Here is a 19,992-nt window from a genome sequence, read left to right on the forward strand (position 1 = left end):
CTGAGTGGAGTTCATTTAACAGTAAACATCGAGAAAATATTTCCAGTTGTGTCATAAAAAAACCCCAAAGTAGAGTCCCTTTAACAGCAATCATATATTACATAATAGTAATTGGTAGGTTAATAAATGTATGAAGATTAACACTAACATTTTATATTGCACAAACAACCAGTACACTGTGCAGATATAAATAAATAAAAACACTACTTCTAAACAAAGTTTTAACCTATAAATGGTAACCATATCACAGACACTGTAATTATATCCATAGAATATCAATCAATATATGATGTACTATCGTTCAAGCTACTCTCGTCACTTCGAGCATAGGATTTTCTTAATTTAGATCATCAAAATCTGTTTTATCAGTCTGTTTAATAGTAATATTTAAAAAAAAAAAAAAAAAACCCTCCAAAAAATTGTGAAAAAAGATCAAGATGTTCACAAAATACAGCCCCCAACACAACTGGTAGGGCACCCAGAAGGCACCAAGCCAAAAACAGGAGAGGGCACAAGGATAAAGACCAGAAAAAAGGCCACTTTCAACCTGAGGGACTTAATTTATATTAATTTGTAGAAGACCACTAAGCAATGATACACATCAAATATACTGTTCCTAGACTTGTTGCAGAAAGAATATTTCAATGCACGTTTTTTTTTCTAATGTAAATCAATGTTAAATAAGTGACTCTATAAGTGAGCCAAATTTTGACAGCAGAATCATGATTGAAGTAGCTCTTGTAGTGGCCTACAATACAATGATACAAATTAAACATTTTAGCTCCAGGTAGTATCATTTGAAGATTTATTTCAATGCTAAGTCTATGAAACTGGGAGAAACTGTTTGTTTAACACAGGGACATAATTTATTAAACATCTGTCCACTTGGCAATGCTTCATGCTTTATGTTTAAACTTGAAGACTTTCAGTTTCACTGAAGATATCTAAAAGCTTTTCTTTATATCAGTACTAAAATATATCGCTAGAAGAGATATTTTAACCTGAGACAAAATCTATTAAAATTTTGTATAGAAACACTGGGAAATGCTAGATGTAAATATCTAAGCCCTAAGCCATTTGTTTTCCGATAAGAAGATTTTAATGTTTTTCATGGAAGCCTAAGTAAAATGAATTAGCCCTGAGCAGGTCCAATTTTCTCTTAATGTCATAATTGATAAAAATTTTGTCAAGGACAACAAGGCAATGCAATATTCCAAATAAGTTGGTAAAAAACTACATTACAGTTTAGGAGACGTTGTTCTTTAAGAAATAATTTATCACGACCAGTGATTTTATCAAGCGATAAAATCACTGATTGGGATATTATTTTGATTCCAACACGATATAAACTAATCAATCCTGACGTAATTGGTATTAAGGTAAATTGCACCTGATTTGTTGCTGTACTTATTTTCAGCACATGGCATTTTTAATGGTTACGTCATATGTCTAAATATAGAAAAGCAACAGTGATTTTATGCGAAATAACACACACTTTGGGTCGTTCTATGCTCAAATGGGAAATATGCGGGTCATGTTAGAATTAATGATAATGTACAGACATCATGGGGTCATAAAAAAGTCCACTTCTGTGCATTTTGTGCCGAGGTTAGCTAATGATGGTTATATAAAGAATTTGGTGTAAAAATGTCACTAAAACAATATCAATACTTTAAGTAATATAACATATAAACTTTGTCAGTAGGACAGAGAGCTAGACTTTCTCAGTGTTAGATATTAAAACAAGAGAGCCTGGATAATGTATTAACAAAGAGGAAGATTTCATTCAAAATACATGACAAAGTTGGATAGTGACCAAGTATTTTGTAACTTCACAAAGGGTTAAATTTTATTCAATCCTAATAATAACCATCAGTAGTTTTGAAAATTGATATTGCAAGCAAAACTCTAATCAGGAATTTATTTTACAAATCAAGTCACAAATCTGTCAAAATCCATGCAAGTTATGGACCTCTGATAGTGACCTCCAATTATGACCTCAAAGACACATGTGAAGTTACAAACAAATGCATGTATCTTTGTGATTGATCAGGTAAGAAAAGCTGCATGCAAAGCTTAAACCAAAATGTTACAACAACACTGATGTAGACACCTCAATAAGTAGGATAACCCCACTCTAACAGTCCAGCAAATATGATAATTTATCACACAGACCTATCATACCTGATATATAAATATCTGCTGATTTGTATCAATATTAATGTTAAGTTTAAATATATATAAATGATATTCACCCTCTATAGTTGTTTCACATGTCATAAATTAAATTTGGAATGTTTGGACTAGATTCTGACTGACCAGAACTGATAATAACTTCAGCAAAACATCCCAACATTTCATCTATTTCTGATTTAAGACACACATGCCTGGTAATAAAAGCAAAATTACTGCCATACATAAATGCCATTCACAAATTATAAATGTGTCAACCTTAAGTGTAAATTATCTGCCCTTGAAATAAAAGAAATCCAAGTTAAAGGGCGGATAACTCAAAAGCAATCTAGGTGATCTTCATTTAAAAAAATGTTTCTGTTATCAAATTCTTAGATTGTGCAAAGTTAAATTATACAGTTTTCATTCTGTCTATATGTCTGTATGTATTTGTAGCATATTCCTTTAACTGTGTTTATAATACACAAATTAAAGTCATTAAGTGCCTTTAAATAAATGACAATTAACCAAATCTCACCCTTTTTAGGTAATATTGTACAGTCAATAATTACTCAAGAATGATATCTAACAGTTACAATTACAGTTAATAAAGATTACAAGCAACAAATGCCTTAGAACTTAAATTTGATCACAGATAACTCAAAACACATGTAAGCAAAATAACAATATGTAAACAAAATATATCACTATAAGTACAATACCAATAACAATATTTGGCATAGTTTAAACACATGTCATCATTTACAATAAATAAGAACATAGAAAATAATAACCTGAATTCAAACACAATACTAAAACAATACACAAGACAAAAAGCATGTGCAGTACATTTCACAGAATGAGCTGGTAGATGCGAACTGGCTTATAATGAAAGTGAGAGGCAATGGTGTATGTCACTTCTTCACTAATCAAAATCACATGACTTTCTTGGATCTGACTGGTTCTATCAAGTTATATGTTTGGTTAAGTCACTTGATGGTGTTAGGTGGATACTGGTTCCCCGTCATCATCTTCACAGCACTTACATACTTTACATTTACAGCATAGTATGCAGGGTGCCGCAAGCAACAGGAATGGTGAGGCAACAAGTAAAAGAACTCCAAAACCAGCAAAGATGCCTATAACCTGAAACATAAATATTATGTTGTAATATATTAAAACAATTTATTTAGAGATTTCAGAAACACTTAACATTCAAAACAAATTCCATTGATAATGAAATAAAACAGCAAAATTGAAAAATAGTTCAAGAATGTGAATTATCACAACAAATAATCTTCAAAATAAAATAAATGATTGTATAAATGAGGTTAATGATAAAAAACATGCATCACTGTAATTTTCTTTTTTTTTTTATTTTTTTTTATTTTATTTTTTTTTATAAATTTAATTTTATATTTTTTTTTTTTTTTTTTTAGTTTTATTTTATTATTTTTTTTTTTTATTTTTTTTTTTTTTTTTTTTTTTTTTTTTTTTTATAATTTTATAATTTTTTTTCCTATTAAAACATTTTCATTAATTCCTGTTGAAGGATTTAAAAGATTCAATATCTAAATTATAAATATATCTATTATTTTCATGGGTTTTTACACCACAATCACATGCCAACTTTCAAATATTGGAGTAACAACTTTTTTGTTGGATGACACAGTACAGGTCATAAGGTAACTTTCCAGCTTTACTGCTGGAGGAAGACCTCAGGTGCTCCTTCATGCATTATTTCAGACACACAAGTGGGCATCTGATCTTCCATAAACTGGCTGGATCGCTTCTCACATTTTAGATCCAAAGTCCCTGACATGATTCCAACCCACAGCAGTGAGGGGGAAGTTATAAGTAATATTAAGTTGAGAACCTTAAACACTCAGCCACAAAGGTCCACACCTAAAACATGGTCTTGGAAAGATATTTTAAACAAACAAAAAGAAATATTATATTATACTTGTGTCCTGTGCCATATCACAGATGCTCGAGAATGTCCCAGCTTGTTCTTACATGGTCCCTTGTCATAGTGTCTTAATAAAAAATCATCCTTCAATAAAATACAAAGAAGCATAGATCAGAAAATGTTCATATAAACACAAAATAAAAGACAAACTAAAACTTCAGCTTCTCATTACTCTGTAATCTATTTTGTAACAGGGCTTAGGCAATATGATCTAAGAGCAAATTTGTATAAGTGATCAATAAAACATCAATGACACATTAATTATCCTTACGAAACTAAGTGACCCCTATGGCCAGAACATTTTGATCCAAGATGCCTGCTTCTGTTTGATTCATACAACTTTTGTAGAGGTCTACTAGGCTATGCTACATGTCACATATCTAAGCTGCGGCCATTGTTGTGTATTCCACAAGAAAATTTGAACATGTATTTTTATATCTAAATATATATATTAGTCTATATAAGTAAAACCTTGTCACAGGCAAATTGTGACCATTTGATAAGTGTGACCTTGTCCTCAGGAAGCCCAAACCTGTTCTCTGTTTGCCTCATTATGGTAAACATTCCTTCCATCGGTCCGAGAAAAACACATATTTCTGTTATTTTTAAGTTTTTTATATACATATATATTTGAAGTTTTATACGGTTAGTAAAAGTTGCTGTCCTATTTCATGAGTGACACTTGTTCACAAGGTAAAGTTTATCTCCAAATTGACTTGCAGATAAAGATGAGCAAATAAAGCCTATCAGTTGATCTTATTTTAAAAGCAATTTGACGTTCCTAATTTCTTTACTTCCTCTGGTTAGAATAAGATGTTTTTTAACATGCATCTTTGCAAAAAATATTTAGGTCAAGATGTGAAAGATGTTAGAAAGTTGTTGTACTTACATCGAGTGAAGTGAGACAGTACCAACAGAACACATGTTTACAACGTTTACACATCATCTGAGCACAGCCATCGTTTCTTTCTATAGGTACATGGCAAACCGGACAACGCTTGATTTCAGAATTCTCTACACAATTAAATGGAATTCTACAACAAAATACCTTTAATTAATTAACTGTTTTTTCTATAAGAAGTCTAGTCTAGACATTTTCTTTTTGAGAAAAAGTATAAGTTGCTTAATATTCAATCAGAACAAACAATTTAAACTTGCAGATTTCTTAGAAAAATAACATATAAAAGTTGTTCCTAAACACAAGGTCCATGATGGCATTCAAAAACTCACCTAAGGATATGATTTACATAGATTTACATAGACAAGATTTCATAATTAGCTCATTCCTCAAGTTCTATCAAAATCTGCCAAGTTGCTGAAAAAAAAGTAACCAATGAACGAGCATCTGGATATGATATTTGTATCAGTATTCCTTTTTCTGTAGTCACAATAAGTAAACCCCAGACAAAATAAGACAATCAACGGGTATGCTCTGGAGTGCAGGTAATTAATACCTGCACTCCTGTTAACACACTGTGCATGTATATGTATACGATTCAACTCTCACACATTTTCAACAGGAAGGTCCCCAAACTATGATACAAATAATAGTTATAAAACCATATTCAAAGTTTGAAGGATAAAAACTATGTAATTACCCCTGATCCTCTAATCTTCCAGACATAATAACTTCATCACAGGACTTTGCATGATGCCACCTTGATTTACACACTGAACAAAACTGTAGACCACACTGAAATAAAATATTATATAATTAAATCAAACAAAAACTTCAATTATAGTGAAAGAAAAAAACCCCCAAAACAACAATAATATAAAAGCTGTATGATGCACTTAATTCATTTTAGAGCAGTGTCGAGTTTTATATACATGAACTATAAATTCATAGTTCAGTCCAAATAAGCCCATTAATATCAGTATAATCCACCTTTCATTTTTGTCATTTTCTTTTTTTGTCATTTTCTTACATCTTATTCTGATTGTGACTGATTGTGATAAATCAACGTAAATATAAACTTGAATTATTTACAAAGGTTGTATTAGCTAACTATACTTACAGTAGGGCAATCTACTGGTGTAGGTCTTGTTATAGCATCACTGGTAGATGTACTACATACATGACATACTGTCTCACAACCTGCTTCTGGACAAAATGTTCTGTGAGGGTCAAGATCAACCTCTGTAATATAATAATAACACAGGTAAATAATATTAACCATCCCTAGCACTCTGAATGCTAAAAAAGTAAAATAACTTGTGCATGCCACCAGTATTGAGCCAGACAGACCAATAAGACCAGATTATATTACACTAATATACCTCAAGAGCTTGTCACAAACAATGCAGCAGTCCCCTACCAGTATCATGTTGTCTGATTCTTTATCTCATACCATGCAAATGTTGGCATTGACTTTTCAGATTTTTTCTCCAATTTCTTGACATATAAATAGAAAGGAATCATGCTCCTGCAATTTCTCTGCATGGTCCTCTATCCACATAATAAGTATAATCAAACTAGCTAATAGCTTTTATAGTTCTTCAGTTATGGCAGGATCCAGGTTTCATCACAGAGAGAGAGAGGTCTCAAGTGAAAACCTTCATTTGTGTAAAAGATTGATGTTTTTTTTTAAGTTAACAAAGACCCATAACTTGGTCAAAATCCATTTTAAAAATTAATATGGGCCTTGAAAAGTGATACCAAAGAATGTATTAAGCTAAAAAGTGAAAACCTTCATTAGTTTTGAAAATTGCTTTTGTATGCATTAGTTTAGTTACAAGCAAATATCTTCAGTGGTTGATGAGATATGTTGCAGTACAAAATGCACATGAAGTTGCATTTTTTAAACTTGAACCAAAGTGTTATGCAAACACTGACGTCATAACCCAGGTGAGTAGGATAGCCATATAGTTGAGCTAAATATAAAATGATGTGCATAATCTCAATATGGCCAACTATCCACATGTATACACCATCCACATGTATACACCAAGTATCATCAACCTAGCTTTTGTAGTTTGAGTTATGACTGGATCTAGATTTCTACAAGCCAACAAATGACAGACTGACAGAGGGTAACCTACAGTCCCCTCTTGTTAGGGAACTAACAAGGGACAGTTCTAAATTCAAAGCAGGGGTGAGTCCTGACAGAATTCATCGATATTAAAAACTTTTGAATATCTTTAGAGAAACATGGTAAGATTTTACAATCTTATATTTTTACATAAATTGTAACTAACAATAATTGCTCATAATTGTTACAAATAGCTCTCTTATTCTGACAAATAGATACAACTTAATACATTTTCATCACTTTCCAAAAAAATCAATATCAAGTTTTAAAACTGTTACATTTTAAAACAAATTATTCTTCAGAAATTGAAACAAAAGTGTATTACCACTTTAACAGGTAATTGTTTTTGTTCCTGTAAAAGTATTAATTTGTCCATTATGTCATTCTTAAAGCCTTGTCAATTAATTCAAGTGTTTACCAGAATTTTTTCCTTCTATAAATGTGTTACTTTCAGCTATATTGCAAAAGGAAGTGCTTTACAAACAATGACAAATTGCTAATTGGAAATTGTTCAAGCAAGGAAAATTTTTAATTGTCAAACTTAACTTTCTTCTCATGATTTCTGAACATTAGTGTACCAGAACAACAAACTTGCTTCAAATTGTTTATATCAAATATCTTCCTTTAATTTAAAATAAAATAAAGAGAATAAAATAAAGAGAATAAATTCAAGTTTTAATTCCTGAGGTTCTCTAATTGCCTCAATTTTTATTGTTTGAACTTTTATTTAAAGGGACATGTTACTGTTACCTATAGACATATAGCAGATTAAAATTTAATTTAAATTTAGCACGATTTTAGAATATACTAACAAAAACACTTTAGGTGAAAAAAAAATGGGGGTTACCAACCTCTCTGTCAAGTTACTTGCTTTGTTTTAGAATGAACATAACATTATACTCTCAAACAAATGAAATTTATTCCACCAATGCCTCTGAGTAAGTTTACCATTCATGTAAAATTGCAATATTTAGGAAATAGATATCATGCATTGTTGTAGAATAATGCACTGTTTGAGTTCAACTGCGTAGTATTATAATCACGAAGACCGATAGGCCTGAGTGATTAATTACAAGCGTTTGAACGAAATAATGTGAATTATTATACAACAATGCACGAAGAATTAATATCTATTTCCATTCTAATACGCCAAGAAAATATAATAATTATTATAAAGTTGGACTTTATTTTTGGTGGTTAAATTTGTTTTGCCTCAGAGTTTCCAATAGAAACATTCTTTAAAGGCTGTTCCAGTGGGTTGAAAAAAACTGTCGTTAAATCTTCCGTATATAAAGTATTAATAGTGAATTAAATGTGAAATTCAACTCGTTTGCGACATTGAAATAACGTTCTTGATTCAATTGTTTTTGCATGTGTTGAATGGCGCTACATTGTGACGTCACATAAACAACACTTTAAACGTCTGTATAGTGTTAACAACTGAATTAAAGATATTGGTGTTCGGATTCATTTTCTTAGTTAGACCATTTTCTTTCATTCTAGATAGTTTTGACAACAAAATTTGACAAAATATTTTTTTTTATTATATACTTATAAATGAAATATTGAGAAATATTGATGAAATAAAATGCGTATTTTCATTTTCCGTATTTTCACTGTAAAAATTTATTTTTCACTGCAGTGAAACATATTTTCCGTATTTTCACTGGTGTCTTGCCGGACTACTTTCTTATAAATTCTGCCAGTACACAAAATTTAAGGGAAAGTCTTTCAAATTTTATCGCAAAAAAAGGAGAAAAATGTATATAATAAACAGAAAATTCAATTTTTTTCTATAAATACATGATTTATTTTCATCTTGTGGCATGAAAATTACCATATTTCACTCGTGGCTACCGCCACTCATGAAATATTTATTTTCATACCACTCGATGAAAATAAATCATGTATTTATAGAAAAACTTGAATATCCTCTATTTATTTATCAGATTTTATCAAACAAAATGGCACTGTCAATGCCTCAGTTTGAAAATACACAGGGAGGAAATAAGAACGGCGAGTGCATTGTTGTAGAATAATGCACGCTTCCTGCCTTCTTTATGTAGGAAAATTTCCGCTAGTGTTAGAATTATTTGTTTTATTCCTTGTGCTATAAGTTGAAGTAATCATGGTTTTGAATATCAATTTATAAGTACTGTACATTTTTTAATTGGAATTTAAGGGAAATATTTTGTAAATGAGTGATCAATCAGTGACACCTGTGTAACTTCAGACTAATGCCTACTGAAACACAGAGTATGTATGCAATCATCATAAACATATCTCAAGGGTCTTAGGTTCTTCGCCAGATGTGGACTTCTATTCAACAACAGTTTTTTCACAAATACATAAACCAACAAGGAAAAGGTGTCCAGCTGTATTTGCCACACAAGATGGAGATGCAATATATTGAAACAAAGTCAAGTGTTTTAAGAGTGATCATGTAAATTTTTCAAATTAGTTTTGTCCAGTTCATAAATTGCAAAGAAATTTTGTTTTACATATATGAATATGAGCAATAAATGATATTAAATATCTATTTAATTGTTTACATTTATCTCATACAACTGTTAAGAAGTAGTTGGCCAATTAGAAGCTCTTAATAACATTAAAATTCCTTAATATAAAACTTCATTATTCACCACAGGACAAATTTAACACTGTAAGGGTCGTTACCTTTCTGGTATCTTATTTTCCGGTATCTAGTAAAGCTTTTATCATCAACAAGTTTCTTAACCTGTAAATACAAAATTGTCAATTACACAATGAACATACTTCCACAATAACATATTTTCAATATGTATTTGTATATCCTTTCTAGAATAATATACAGGACATATTACACACCATTTTATTTCTTAAAACAAGACACATATGGATATCATGCATTCCCTTAAGAATAAAACATCAGTTTAATCAACATTTAATGTCACTGTCTTCATAGCATCAAAACCAGTACAGCATTTGATCTCAAAGGAAAAATAATTTAATAACATTAAAGAAGAGCTCTGAATATCATAGCATAATAGGCCAGTGTATATACTATCATAAGATGCACAGTCTTTAAATGTGCAAGGACTCAAAATTTGTTAAGAGCTCCAGGATACACATTTTTAAGAGTTCAAGGATAGACATTTTTTAAGAGCTCCAGGATAGAAATTACATTTTGTTAAAGAAGCTCCAGGTTAGATATTTGTTAAGAGCTCCAGGATAGACATTTGTATTCTATATCACCTGCCTAAAGTTTCTAAATTATTGTTTGAATTTTGAAACAGAATACTTCAAAATACATGTATGAAAGAAATATGTTGTTACACAGAAATTCAATGTTACAACTCTTTCGAAAATGGTCCATAAGATTATTGAAGCAACAAAATTTTACCTTTTATGGATTTAAAAATTTTTATTTAATTAGATATAGCTTTATACCCTTTAAAGTTGCATGCCCCCAAATAAGCCAAGAGGTTTAATTTGTTTTTTTTTTTGGTCAGGTATTACGTTGCACCAATTCAGTATAGGCTGACTTACCAGCTTTACTGGTGGAGGAAGACCTCAGGTGCACTTCCATGTATTATTTCAGGCACCTCAGAGTAGAACCGCCAAGTCACCGACATTCCGTAAGAAAGAATCCAAAGTCCATTACCAACAGAGGTAAACCTCCTCTACTCCTGCAATTTTCCATGTTTAATTTTCAGATAATTTTTTTTTTTTTTATAATGTATACAAATAATAATTATACACTTACCTCTGGGAACAGAATTTTTCCTTGTTTTCTACATTGAGCATCAGGACAAGTTATAGACAGTACATTTCCTTCTGCTATCATTACCACCAAATACTGTCTCATACACTACAAATATAGGGAAAACAGAAACTATATTAAAATCTGTATAAGTAAATCACCACACATTAAAACAATAATGTGCATGTAATAATGTTACTCTATTCTAATGGGGATACCATTATTATCTGTAAGGTAAATTTATAGATGTGCCATTTATTTTGTTCAGAGAAAATCAGGGTGGATTATAACATATACAAGTACATGTATATGTATCTTGGGAGTTGTAAGACATCAACTATACAGTGCTTTAACAGAAACTGTTTTCCTATGATCTTTATAAACAATAAACATGCTTAATGATGCTAATTAACTACACCATCACTATATTTTGTGAGATGATGTAGTGTTTTATCACTAAAATATGTGCGATTATTTATGCAATGACAAAAATGAAACATAAGTATCCATTAAAAGAAATATACAGCACAATCAACAACAAATGAAGAACAGAAACAAACAGCCATCACAAAAGTTCATATTTGAGCACAAAGTGCTCTGGTGTGCTAAAAATTAGTGGTCTGAGGCCAAATTTGAACCTGTATTTTATGAAGTTATGTCTGTGTACAATATACTGTTACAATCCATTATCTCATTAAAGAGTTATCATCTGGAAACCATATTTTTTGTCAGAAGAATGGGGCAAAAAGGGGGCCATAACAATGTTAACAATAATAAAGCTTAAAGCAATGGATGCTTCATGAACTTGCACATTGGTCAAAGATTTTCAATGCATGTCAGTCAATAATAAATACAGACAGCAAGAGTTAATTTCAAGAACCAGTGACCTTGACCCCAAAGTTTGAAGACAACTCAAGATTATCTACCATCCAAATGGGTAAGACATCAATCAATAAATTAAGGCTGCCTTTATGAGTAAAGGTGTAACTCTCTTTTTTAATGCAGGAATTATAGTACTGGCAATTTTTCCTTGAGCCATTTTGTCATTAAATTGCAAAAATATGGCCAATGCAGTATCGTATCATTCAAGTTTTATCTTGACCTTTGGGATGCTGATCAAGATATTGTTCACTACATGTCATTTTTAAAAGCAGCATATATTTGCATAACTTTTTCTAATCCATTCATGAAAAATAAATTTATGCGCAACACATAACCATTTATTCACAATCGTACAAGTGTGACCTTCACCTTTGACTTGCAACATGTTATCTTAAAATGCATCATATGTATGTCAAGTTATTTATAAACAAGAATTTGTAACAGAGTTACCAATGTCCCCCGCCTCGGGAAATTTTATATGAAGCATAAAATTGTGCTATTTCAAAAGATTGAGGTATGGATCTCAGGACATTCAGCCCAAAATTATGATCAATGCTAGACCTGCAATTGTAACAATAAATTTGTTAAAAAAATAAAATGAAACAAAATTTAAAAATCTATCATGTTAAGATTTGACCATTAAGTGTGACCTTGACCTTGGAGGTAGGGGAGCAGGTGTTGTGCATGACTTAACGTCTTATTATTTAGACTATTTGTGCCAAGTATTTTCATAATCCCTTGAACTATGAAGAAGTTATAGATTGGACACAAAATATACCCTATAACAGACTATGTATATCTTTGACCTCTAAGTGTGACCTTCACCTTTGAGGTAGGGACACAGATGTTACGCATGACATATCATCTAATCATTGTGACTATTTGTGCCAAGTATTTTCAAAATCCCTTAATCTATGAAGAAGTAATGGACGGGACACAAAATATACCAAATAACAGACTCTGTTAACCTTTGACCTCTAAGTGTGACCTTGACCTTGGAGGTAGGGGTGCAGGTGTTGTACTTGACATATCGTCTTATTATTGTGACTATATGTGCCAACTTATTTCAAAATCCCTTGAACTATGAAGAAGTTCTAGATCCGACACAAAATATACCCTATAACAGACTATGTTAGTTTTTGACCTCTAAGTGTGACCTTGACCTTGGAGGTAGGGATGCAGGTGTTGCGCGTGACACATCCTCTTATTATAGTGACTATTTGTGTGAAGTATTTTCAAAATCCTTTGATCTATGAAAAAGTTATGGACCGGACACAAAATATACCCTGTAACAGGCTATGTAAGTATTTGACCTCCAAGTGTGACCTTGACTTTGGAGGTAGGTGATCGGTTTTTGCGCATGACACATCATCAGATTATTGTGAACAATTATGGCAAGTATTTACAAAATTCCTTCATAGATAAGAAAGTTATGGACCGGACACGACATATACCCTCAAATAGACAATTGACCTTGAATGAGCAAGTACGACCTTGACCCTGAAGGTACGGGTCTGGTTGTTGCGCATAACACATCGTCTTATTATAACAAACATTTGTGCCAAGTTATTTCAAATTCCTTTGATAAATGACAAAGTTATGGACCGGACGCAAAATATACCCTGTAACAGACTATGTTAATATTTGACCTCCAAGTTTGACCTTGACCTTGAAGGTAGGTGACTGGTTTTTGGGCATGACACATCGTCTGATTATTGTGAACAATTATGGCAAGTATTTACAAAATCCCTTCATAGATAAGAAAGTTATGGACCGGACACAACATATACCCTCAAATAGGCAATGTTGACCTTGAATGAGCAAGTGCGACCTTGACCCTGGAGATAGGGGTCTGGTTGTTGCTCATGACACATCGTCTTATTATAATAAACATTTGTGCCAAGTTATTTCAAATTCCTTTCATAAATGACAAAGTTATGACAGACGGATGGACGTACGGACGGACAGATGGAGCCTATTTCTATATCGCCCTTTTTTCTTCGAAAAGGCGGGGGACAAAAAAACCCAATAAATGACAGGTATGAACATCAGAAAATTTTTAGTCCAATCTTGATTTGTATCAGTGTGACCATAACTTTTGAGCTGGAAACTGAATGACAGGATTGTTGACAGTAAATGACCATAAATGCACTTCTATAAAAAATCATATACTGAAGTTGGACATACAAGTGTAACCTTGACCTTATAGCTACAGACCTGGGTCTTGCACACAAATCATCATCTCAATGTGCTACACAATTTTTCAATATTATTTCAAAATCCATTCATAAATAAGTTATGGACAGACTGAAGGAAGAAAGGAAGAAAAAACAGACATCCTCAAGTTTTGATACTTAAGTGGCTGATTTTTTCCTTCCTTACTGTTGTTTTTAGTCATGAAATAAGACAAAAGTATTCACGTAAAAATTTACTGAATAAATATCATCAAAGGATATTCACTTTTGTTCCCATTCACTCATTACCACCTAAATATGTAAGGACATGTGCTGGTTAAATAAACTTTAAAAACTTAAAAAAATTGTTTCAAACTGCTTATTAAAACAATCACATAAAGATATGAACAAAGTGATTTAGAAATCATTTAAAGCCTGAGTGACATTTTTTTCTGGATTTTTGGTGTGTGTTTTTTCTTTCTTTCTCTTTTTGTATCCCTTAACCTGCTGGAAGCAAAGAGATTAGCCTTTGCCATGCCCTAATGTTTACTGACCATCTTTGAAAATTTTATCTCATAAAAATTGATAATGGACAGTTCTTAAATAAATATGAAGTCCATTTCACAAATTTAGGTTATGGGTTAAGTGAGAAATAGTATGTATAACCTGGTGAGGCCAAATAGGACAGAACATATTATATTTATCAAGTTATAAACAATAACAGTCTTCCAGAAATGTTTAATTATGTTGAAAGCCATACTTTTTCTTCCAGATATTTCTCATGTTTTCCCCCTTGAAATGTCTAAAATAAGAATGGCCACCTTCTAAGAGAGAAAATTGCATCATATGTTTATGGTCTGAAGCTTAACTGCAAAGCATCATATTTCATCTTTAATATTGACTATCATGACTTAGGTATCATAAGTGATAAAACAGTGTTTCCATAGAAACAAAATATCCGATTTTCTGTGATTAGAACATAGCTGAATGTTGAATTGAGAGAATAAAGGTTTACTCTTATATGAATATAATCTGTAGTTTACAATACAAAAGGGCCATGATGAATCTATAATTATTGCTAAAATAAGATCTGTTGTCAAAAATGGCTGTAAAATTTTTACTCTGAGCCTTGATTCTTGTAACTTCAGCAGAAGCTCACTATGCTATACTACATGCAACAAATCTAAACACTAGGCCATGAATCTTCACTCCCATGTCCCAGGGACATACAATTTAATTTAAATAACTTTTGTAGCCTGGGCCCCATGGAAAAGCTTTATGCAAAATATTTAAGCTTTAGGTCATGTATGAGGAGTGATCAAAAAGTTCACAGAAAAATGCTCTTATTTATATTCTGACTTTAAAAACAAGATGAAATATTGAGATTGAAATATTACATTTAAATGTTTAATAATCAACAGAATTTAACTTCTGTCTGTACTGGTTAATTTTAAATTTATCAATATTAAGTTTATGATGTCATTTCCATTATCAAGGTACCAGAATACAAGTGCAATAATGAGCACTGTACAATGATTTGCTATCAATTTTTGCTTTAAAAATTAATTTTCAAGAATAACAACAGCCAATGCCACATGGGGGCAACACTAAACTTTTTTTTAAATAGAAAAAATAGTTTCTCCTTTTTTATTTTAATACTGTAGCTCTATCTAGTCATACTTCTTGTTTTGTCCAAGTATGAATCATTTCCATAAATAGATGACAAAGTTAAGAAAAAAATACAGGTAAGCATAATTCAATCACCTGACATTTAAAGATCAAGGTCATATCTAAAAAATTTTCAACAAGTTCATCTGGTCACAAGTGTTGTTTTGTCCACCTATGAATTAAGGCCGTACATATATAACAAAATTTTGACAACTTAACTTGACCTTTAAGAAGGTCTCGTCTAAAAGGTTGTTTTGTCTAAGTATGAAGATAATCCATTAATTAATTACAGTCAACTATAGCAATAATCGGTGAAAGTTCAATAATTTGACTTTCAAGGTCAAAGTCATACAAGAGTCAAGGTCAATTTGAGTTTAATATACAAGAAGGTCTTGGAAAAAATTGTATCATGGGAATCAGAAAATAATTGTCTGGACTAGGTATCTGTTTTCTTTTCAAATATTGAAAGATATAATGAAAATTACCATCCATATGAGGTGACCCAATGAAACAATAAACAAATGTCATATGATCAACAACCCTGATTATTCTTGTTAACCTGTCAAATCAGTGATTTTTTTTCCAGATTTTTCAGCCTTATACAGACCGTTTCCCAAAGCCAATAGTCTGTTTCCCCTAGCCAAAAAATTCTATTTTTCCACTAAAATGGAGTCATATTTTTCTCCTTTAACAGAAAAAATTTCTCTTACTGCAAAATAATAAAAGTTATATTACCAAATAAACATCTTTAATTGAAATTTGAAATGAAAATTTGATGAAAAGTATGGCTATGTAACATACTCATTTATTGGTGTTTGATTTCAGCTTTTCCCCTTTAATTATTTACTACGTTGTACTTTCCCCTTCAAAAAGCCACAGGTTGTTTTGAAAATTTAAATTCTGTTTGTAACTACAAAATCAATCATAATTTTCTACAGTGGTTTTATGAGAAGTATACAGGTTAAAATGACAGTGTTAAATCCAAAATGGCAACTTTCATGAAACATTCTCCATAAAATGCAAATGTGTATTACTTACTGATTCACAGTAGATACAGCCACAATCTTGGAGTGTGTAAGTGTCTTGTTTTGTGTACTCTGTCAGACACAGCTTGCATGTGATCAGGGGGTCAATGGCAAGGTCAACACAACTCTTGCTAGCAGAATATGCTGCCATTACCTGTTCAGATGAAAAAAAAAACAACAACAGTACAATCATAATATTCTAATATTTACTATTTTGTCACTAACAAGAGCCACCGCCAGAAGGGGGCATAATGCATAACTTTTTATTACCTTTTCTAAAAGCAGACAAATATAAGGTTAACAAGAAATGTGTCCTTAGACACGGGTGCCCCCACACTCCACCGATTTGTCAATCTTATGTCTCTAGGTCAATTTATTTTTGGCTACATGTGCCCAAGTTGAAAACTAAAAATCTTTTATTAAGTAAAAGGCAAATACTACAAATACTGAATAAATCCACAAGAAAACCCCAAGGTGCATAAGTACACATGCTGACCAACATTCTTGTAAACTTTCAGGCCTACAGGTCAAATACTTTTTGAGTTACGTGCAAAATAAGTTGGAAATTGTAAATTTTTACTAAGTCAAGGGCAATAACTCTAAAAATACTAAAAATATTGACACAAAAATACACAGGTGCACAACTACACATGCTGAGCAACATTCCTGTAAGGTTTCATGACTCTAGGTTAAATACTTTTTTAGTTACGTGCAACACACGTTGAAAAATTGGAAATTTTTACTAAGTCAAGGGCAATAACTCTAAAAATACTAAATATATCCACGCGAAAATACACAGGTCCACAACTACGCATGCTGAGCAACATTCTTGTAAGGTTTCATGACTCTAGGTCAAATACTTTTTTAGTTACGTGCAACACACGTTGAAAAATTGGAAATTTTTACTAAGTCAAGGGCAATAACTCTAAAAATACTAAATATATCCACACAAAAATACCCAGGTGCACAAGAACACATGCTGATCAACATTCCTGTAAGGTTTCATGACTCTAAGTCAAACATTTTTTGAAGTATGTGCGACACAAGTGGAAAATAGCAAATTTTACTAAGTCAAGGGCAATAACTCTAAAAATACTTAAGATATCCACATGAAAATACCCAGGTGGACAACTTCACATGCTGATCAACATTTCTGTAAGGTTTCATGACTCTAGGTCAATTACTTTTTGAGCTACGTGTGACACAAAAAGGGAATGAACGGACCGACGGACAACAGTAAATCTAAATCCCCCCCCCCCTATAGTGGGGGGCACAAAAATCAGCAAAAAACAAGCACAATTTAGACATTTGACCTTGAAGCTCAAGGTCAATTATGAATGAAGGTCAAGGTCATTTATGAATGACGGTAAAGGTCATTTATGAATGAAGGTCAAGGTATGTCTGGTCTACATGAAGGTCTTGTCCCAAGGGTTGTTTTGGCCAAGTATCAGTGTCTATTCAAGGATTTGAAAATCAGGGGGGATTTTTATCAAAAAGTGAGAATTTATTACATTTGTTGATTTGTTTCCTTCTTTCTCTATCTAAAATTTTCCCCCAGCCTCTGAAAAAATAGGGGGGAATTCTCAAAAATATGGGTGAATCCCCCTATACCCCCTCCTAGAATAGACAAGTTGCAAGTAATGAATACAATACACCAAGAACTTAAAAAATAAGATCAAGGTTAAAGTTTGCTGATGGCAAAGGAAACGCTGACATGACCTGGCACATCTACCAGTCCCCAACAATCAAGAGAGCAAATATTTTTAGAAAATAAAGTATTCACTATAGAGGGAGATATTGCCCATACACAAAATACCACAATATCTCATTGCATAGTATACTCGATTCCTATGATATCGTGGGTTCTATGATATCACGGTATTCACATTTTCTGTGATGGTTTAAGGTTAGTAAAAACAACACATGATGATGCTAATATTTATAAAACTGGACCACTAAATTCATTTCATCTACCAATAAATTTAATTTTGTGAATAATGAAAGTATTTGTGGGCAGAAAACTATTTCATAAAATCTTCGCGTTTAACTACTGTTTCTCTTAATTGTTTTTATACAGTCAATAAAAATATGTTATAATCACATATAAGTTGACATATTGTCTGTTCATATAGTTTGAATATTATAGCAAGTTAACTGTTGGAAGTTTCTCACAACTTAACTTGAAGATTTTAACCCATCTTTCCTTCCATGCTTGCATTTTTGCGGATTACCATGATACCATAGGAACCTCCTCAGAAATTACCCAAAATGGCTGACATTGGAAATAGTTTAAAAAATGACATTTTAATTGGATCTTTTGAAATATTATTTTTACAAACAGTTTTGGAGAAGTTCACTTATTAAATAGAAAACAAATTTCATTCATATATTATAACTATATTTGAATATTTTCCGAAAAACCGTTAAGTACCATGATATCATAGAACCCCGGGCTACAATAAGTTCCCGGGAAAGGAAGGGGAGCTACCCCTGGTCTCCCAACAAGTATAACATGCGACCCTTTAAATTCTGCTGTTGATATTCTAGATCCATATATTAAGAAAAAGCAAAGTATTTTACACTTGTGTTGCAAGAGTTGCTCCCCTTTGCTACCGGAAAGAAAACGATGTCGCACAACAGTAAATCTTACAGGAAAAAAATTAATCTTTCTAATGTGAATAGTTGCCAAAAAATTGATATTCTATTCAAACAAAACTCCCTAAGAGTAAGAGACTAAGACAATATGAAACAATTGCCTCGGCTACCTAATGTAAAAGCGCGGACGATGATAATACATCACAAGTTCATAAATTTGTCCTGGATTCTTTTTTGTTTCTCCTCATTTGTGTAGAAATAAAATTCCCCTCCTATTGCATTTGCACCGACCGCTTCTCCCAAAAGTGAAAGAAAGAAAAAACACTGGTCGAATTTTCCCATGATCAAATGAAACTCTTATTTTGTGCCTATGAGTCTAGTTTAGAAACCCTTTGGAATAACCATCCTATCATTATAAATCATTCATTCAATGTTTCAGAATATTTAGAGGTCTTGAAAGTTATGTTTTAATTACACAGATCAAAAACTATGCTGTAGATTTTCTTACCTATTCATCGTTCTATTTAAACCTTTAAAATCTTTTTTCAAACAAAGCACGAATAGATGATACATTGATGTACGTTTAATAAACAGAGGCTAGATCTAAAACACTTCTATTTCTGTTTATTGTGTTCATATTTTTTTGACATCTTGACTGTTTCTTCTATATACATTTATATTTCATAAATCATGGGAATTAAATTAAAATTTGTAAACCAGACTGGAAGGTACT

At 31.8% G+C, this 19,992-nt stretch overlaps 1 protein-coding gene across 1 annotated transcript; it reads right to left on the reverse strand.

The window, feature by feature from the left end:
- Window positions 1-1,104: 1,104 nt before the first annotated feature.
- LOC132745303 (probable E3 ubiquitin-protein ligase RNF144A) lies at window positions 1,105-19,923 on the reverse strand. Its single transcript, XM_060734192.1, has 9 exons — window positions 19,768-19,923; window positions 16,678-16,818; window positions 10,919-11,023; window positions 9,850-9,910; window positions 6,160-6,281; window positions 5,740-5,834; window positions 5,031-5,175; window positions 4,136-4,225; window positions 1,105-3,318 (listed from the first exon to the last, which is right to left on the reverse strand). Exons 2-9 carry the CDS (start codon window positions 16,813-16,815, stop codon window positions 3,175-3,177), a joined length of 900 nt encoding a protein of 299 aa, XP_060590175.1. The 5' UTR covers window positions 16,816-16,818; window positions 19,768-19,923; the 3' UTR covers window positions 1,105-3,174.
- Window positions 19,924-19,992: the final 69 nt, after the last annotated feature.

The sequence above is a fragment of the Ruditapes philippinarum genome, unplaced genomic scaffold (assembly GCF_026571515.1).
Source record: "Ruditapes philippinarum isolate M1 unplaced genomic scaffold, ASM2657151v2 ctg5177_1_1_1_1, whole genome shotgun sequence".
NCBI lineage: Eukaryota > Metazoa > Mollusca > Bivalvia > Venerida > Veneridae > Ruditapes > Ruditapes philippinarum.

Bases quoted from the DNA above. Each gene is read 5' to 3' on its own strand.
- LOC132745303 (XM_060734192.1), bottom strand. From the start codon at position 16,815: ATGGCAGCATATTCTGCTAGCAAGAGTTGTGTTGACCTTGCCATTGAC. The intron at 9,911-10,918 runs GTAAGTGTATAA...TTGTATTTACAG, and splicing joins GAAAAATTCTGTTCCCAGAG to GTTAAGAAACTTGTTGATGA. The intron at 6,282-9,849 runs GTAACGACCCTT...ATTATATTACAG, and splicing joins GAAAATAAGATACCAGAAAG to AGGTTGATCTTGACCCTCAC.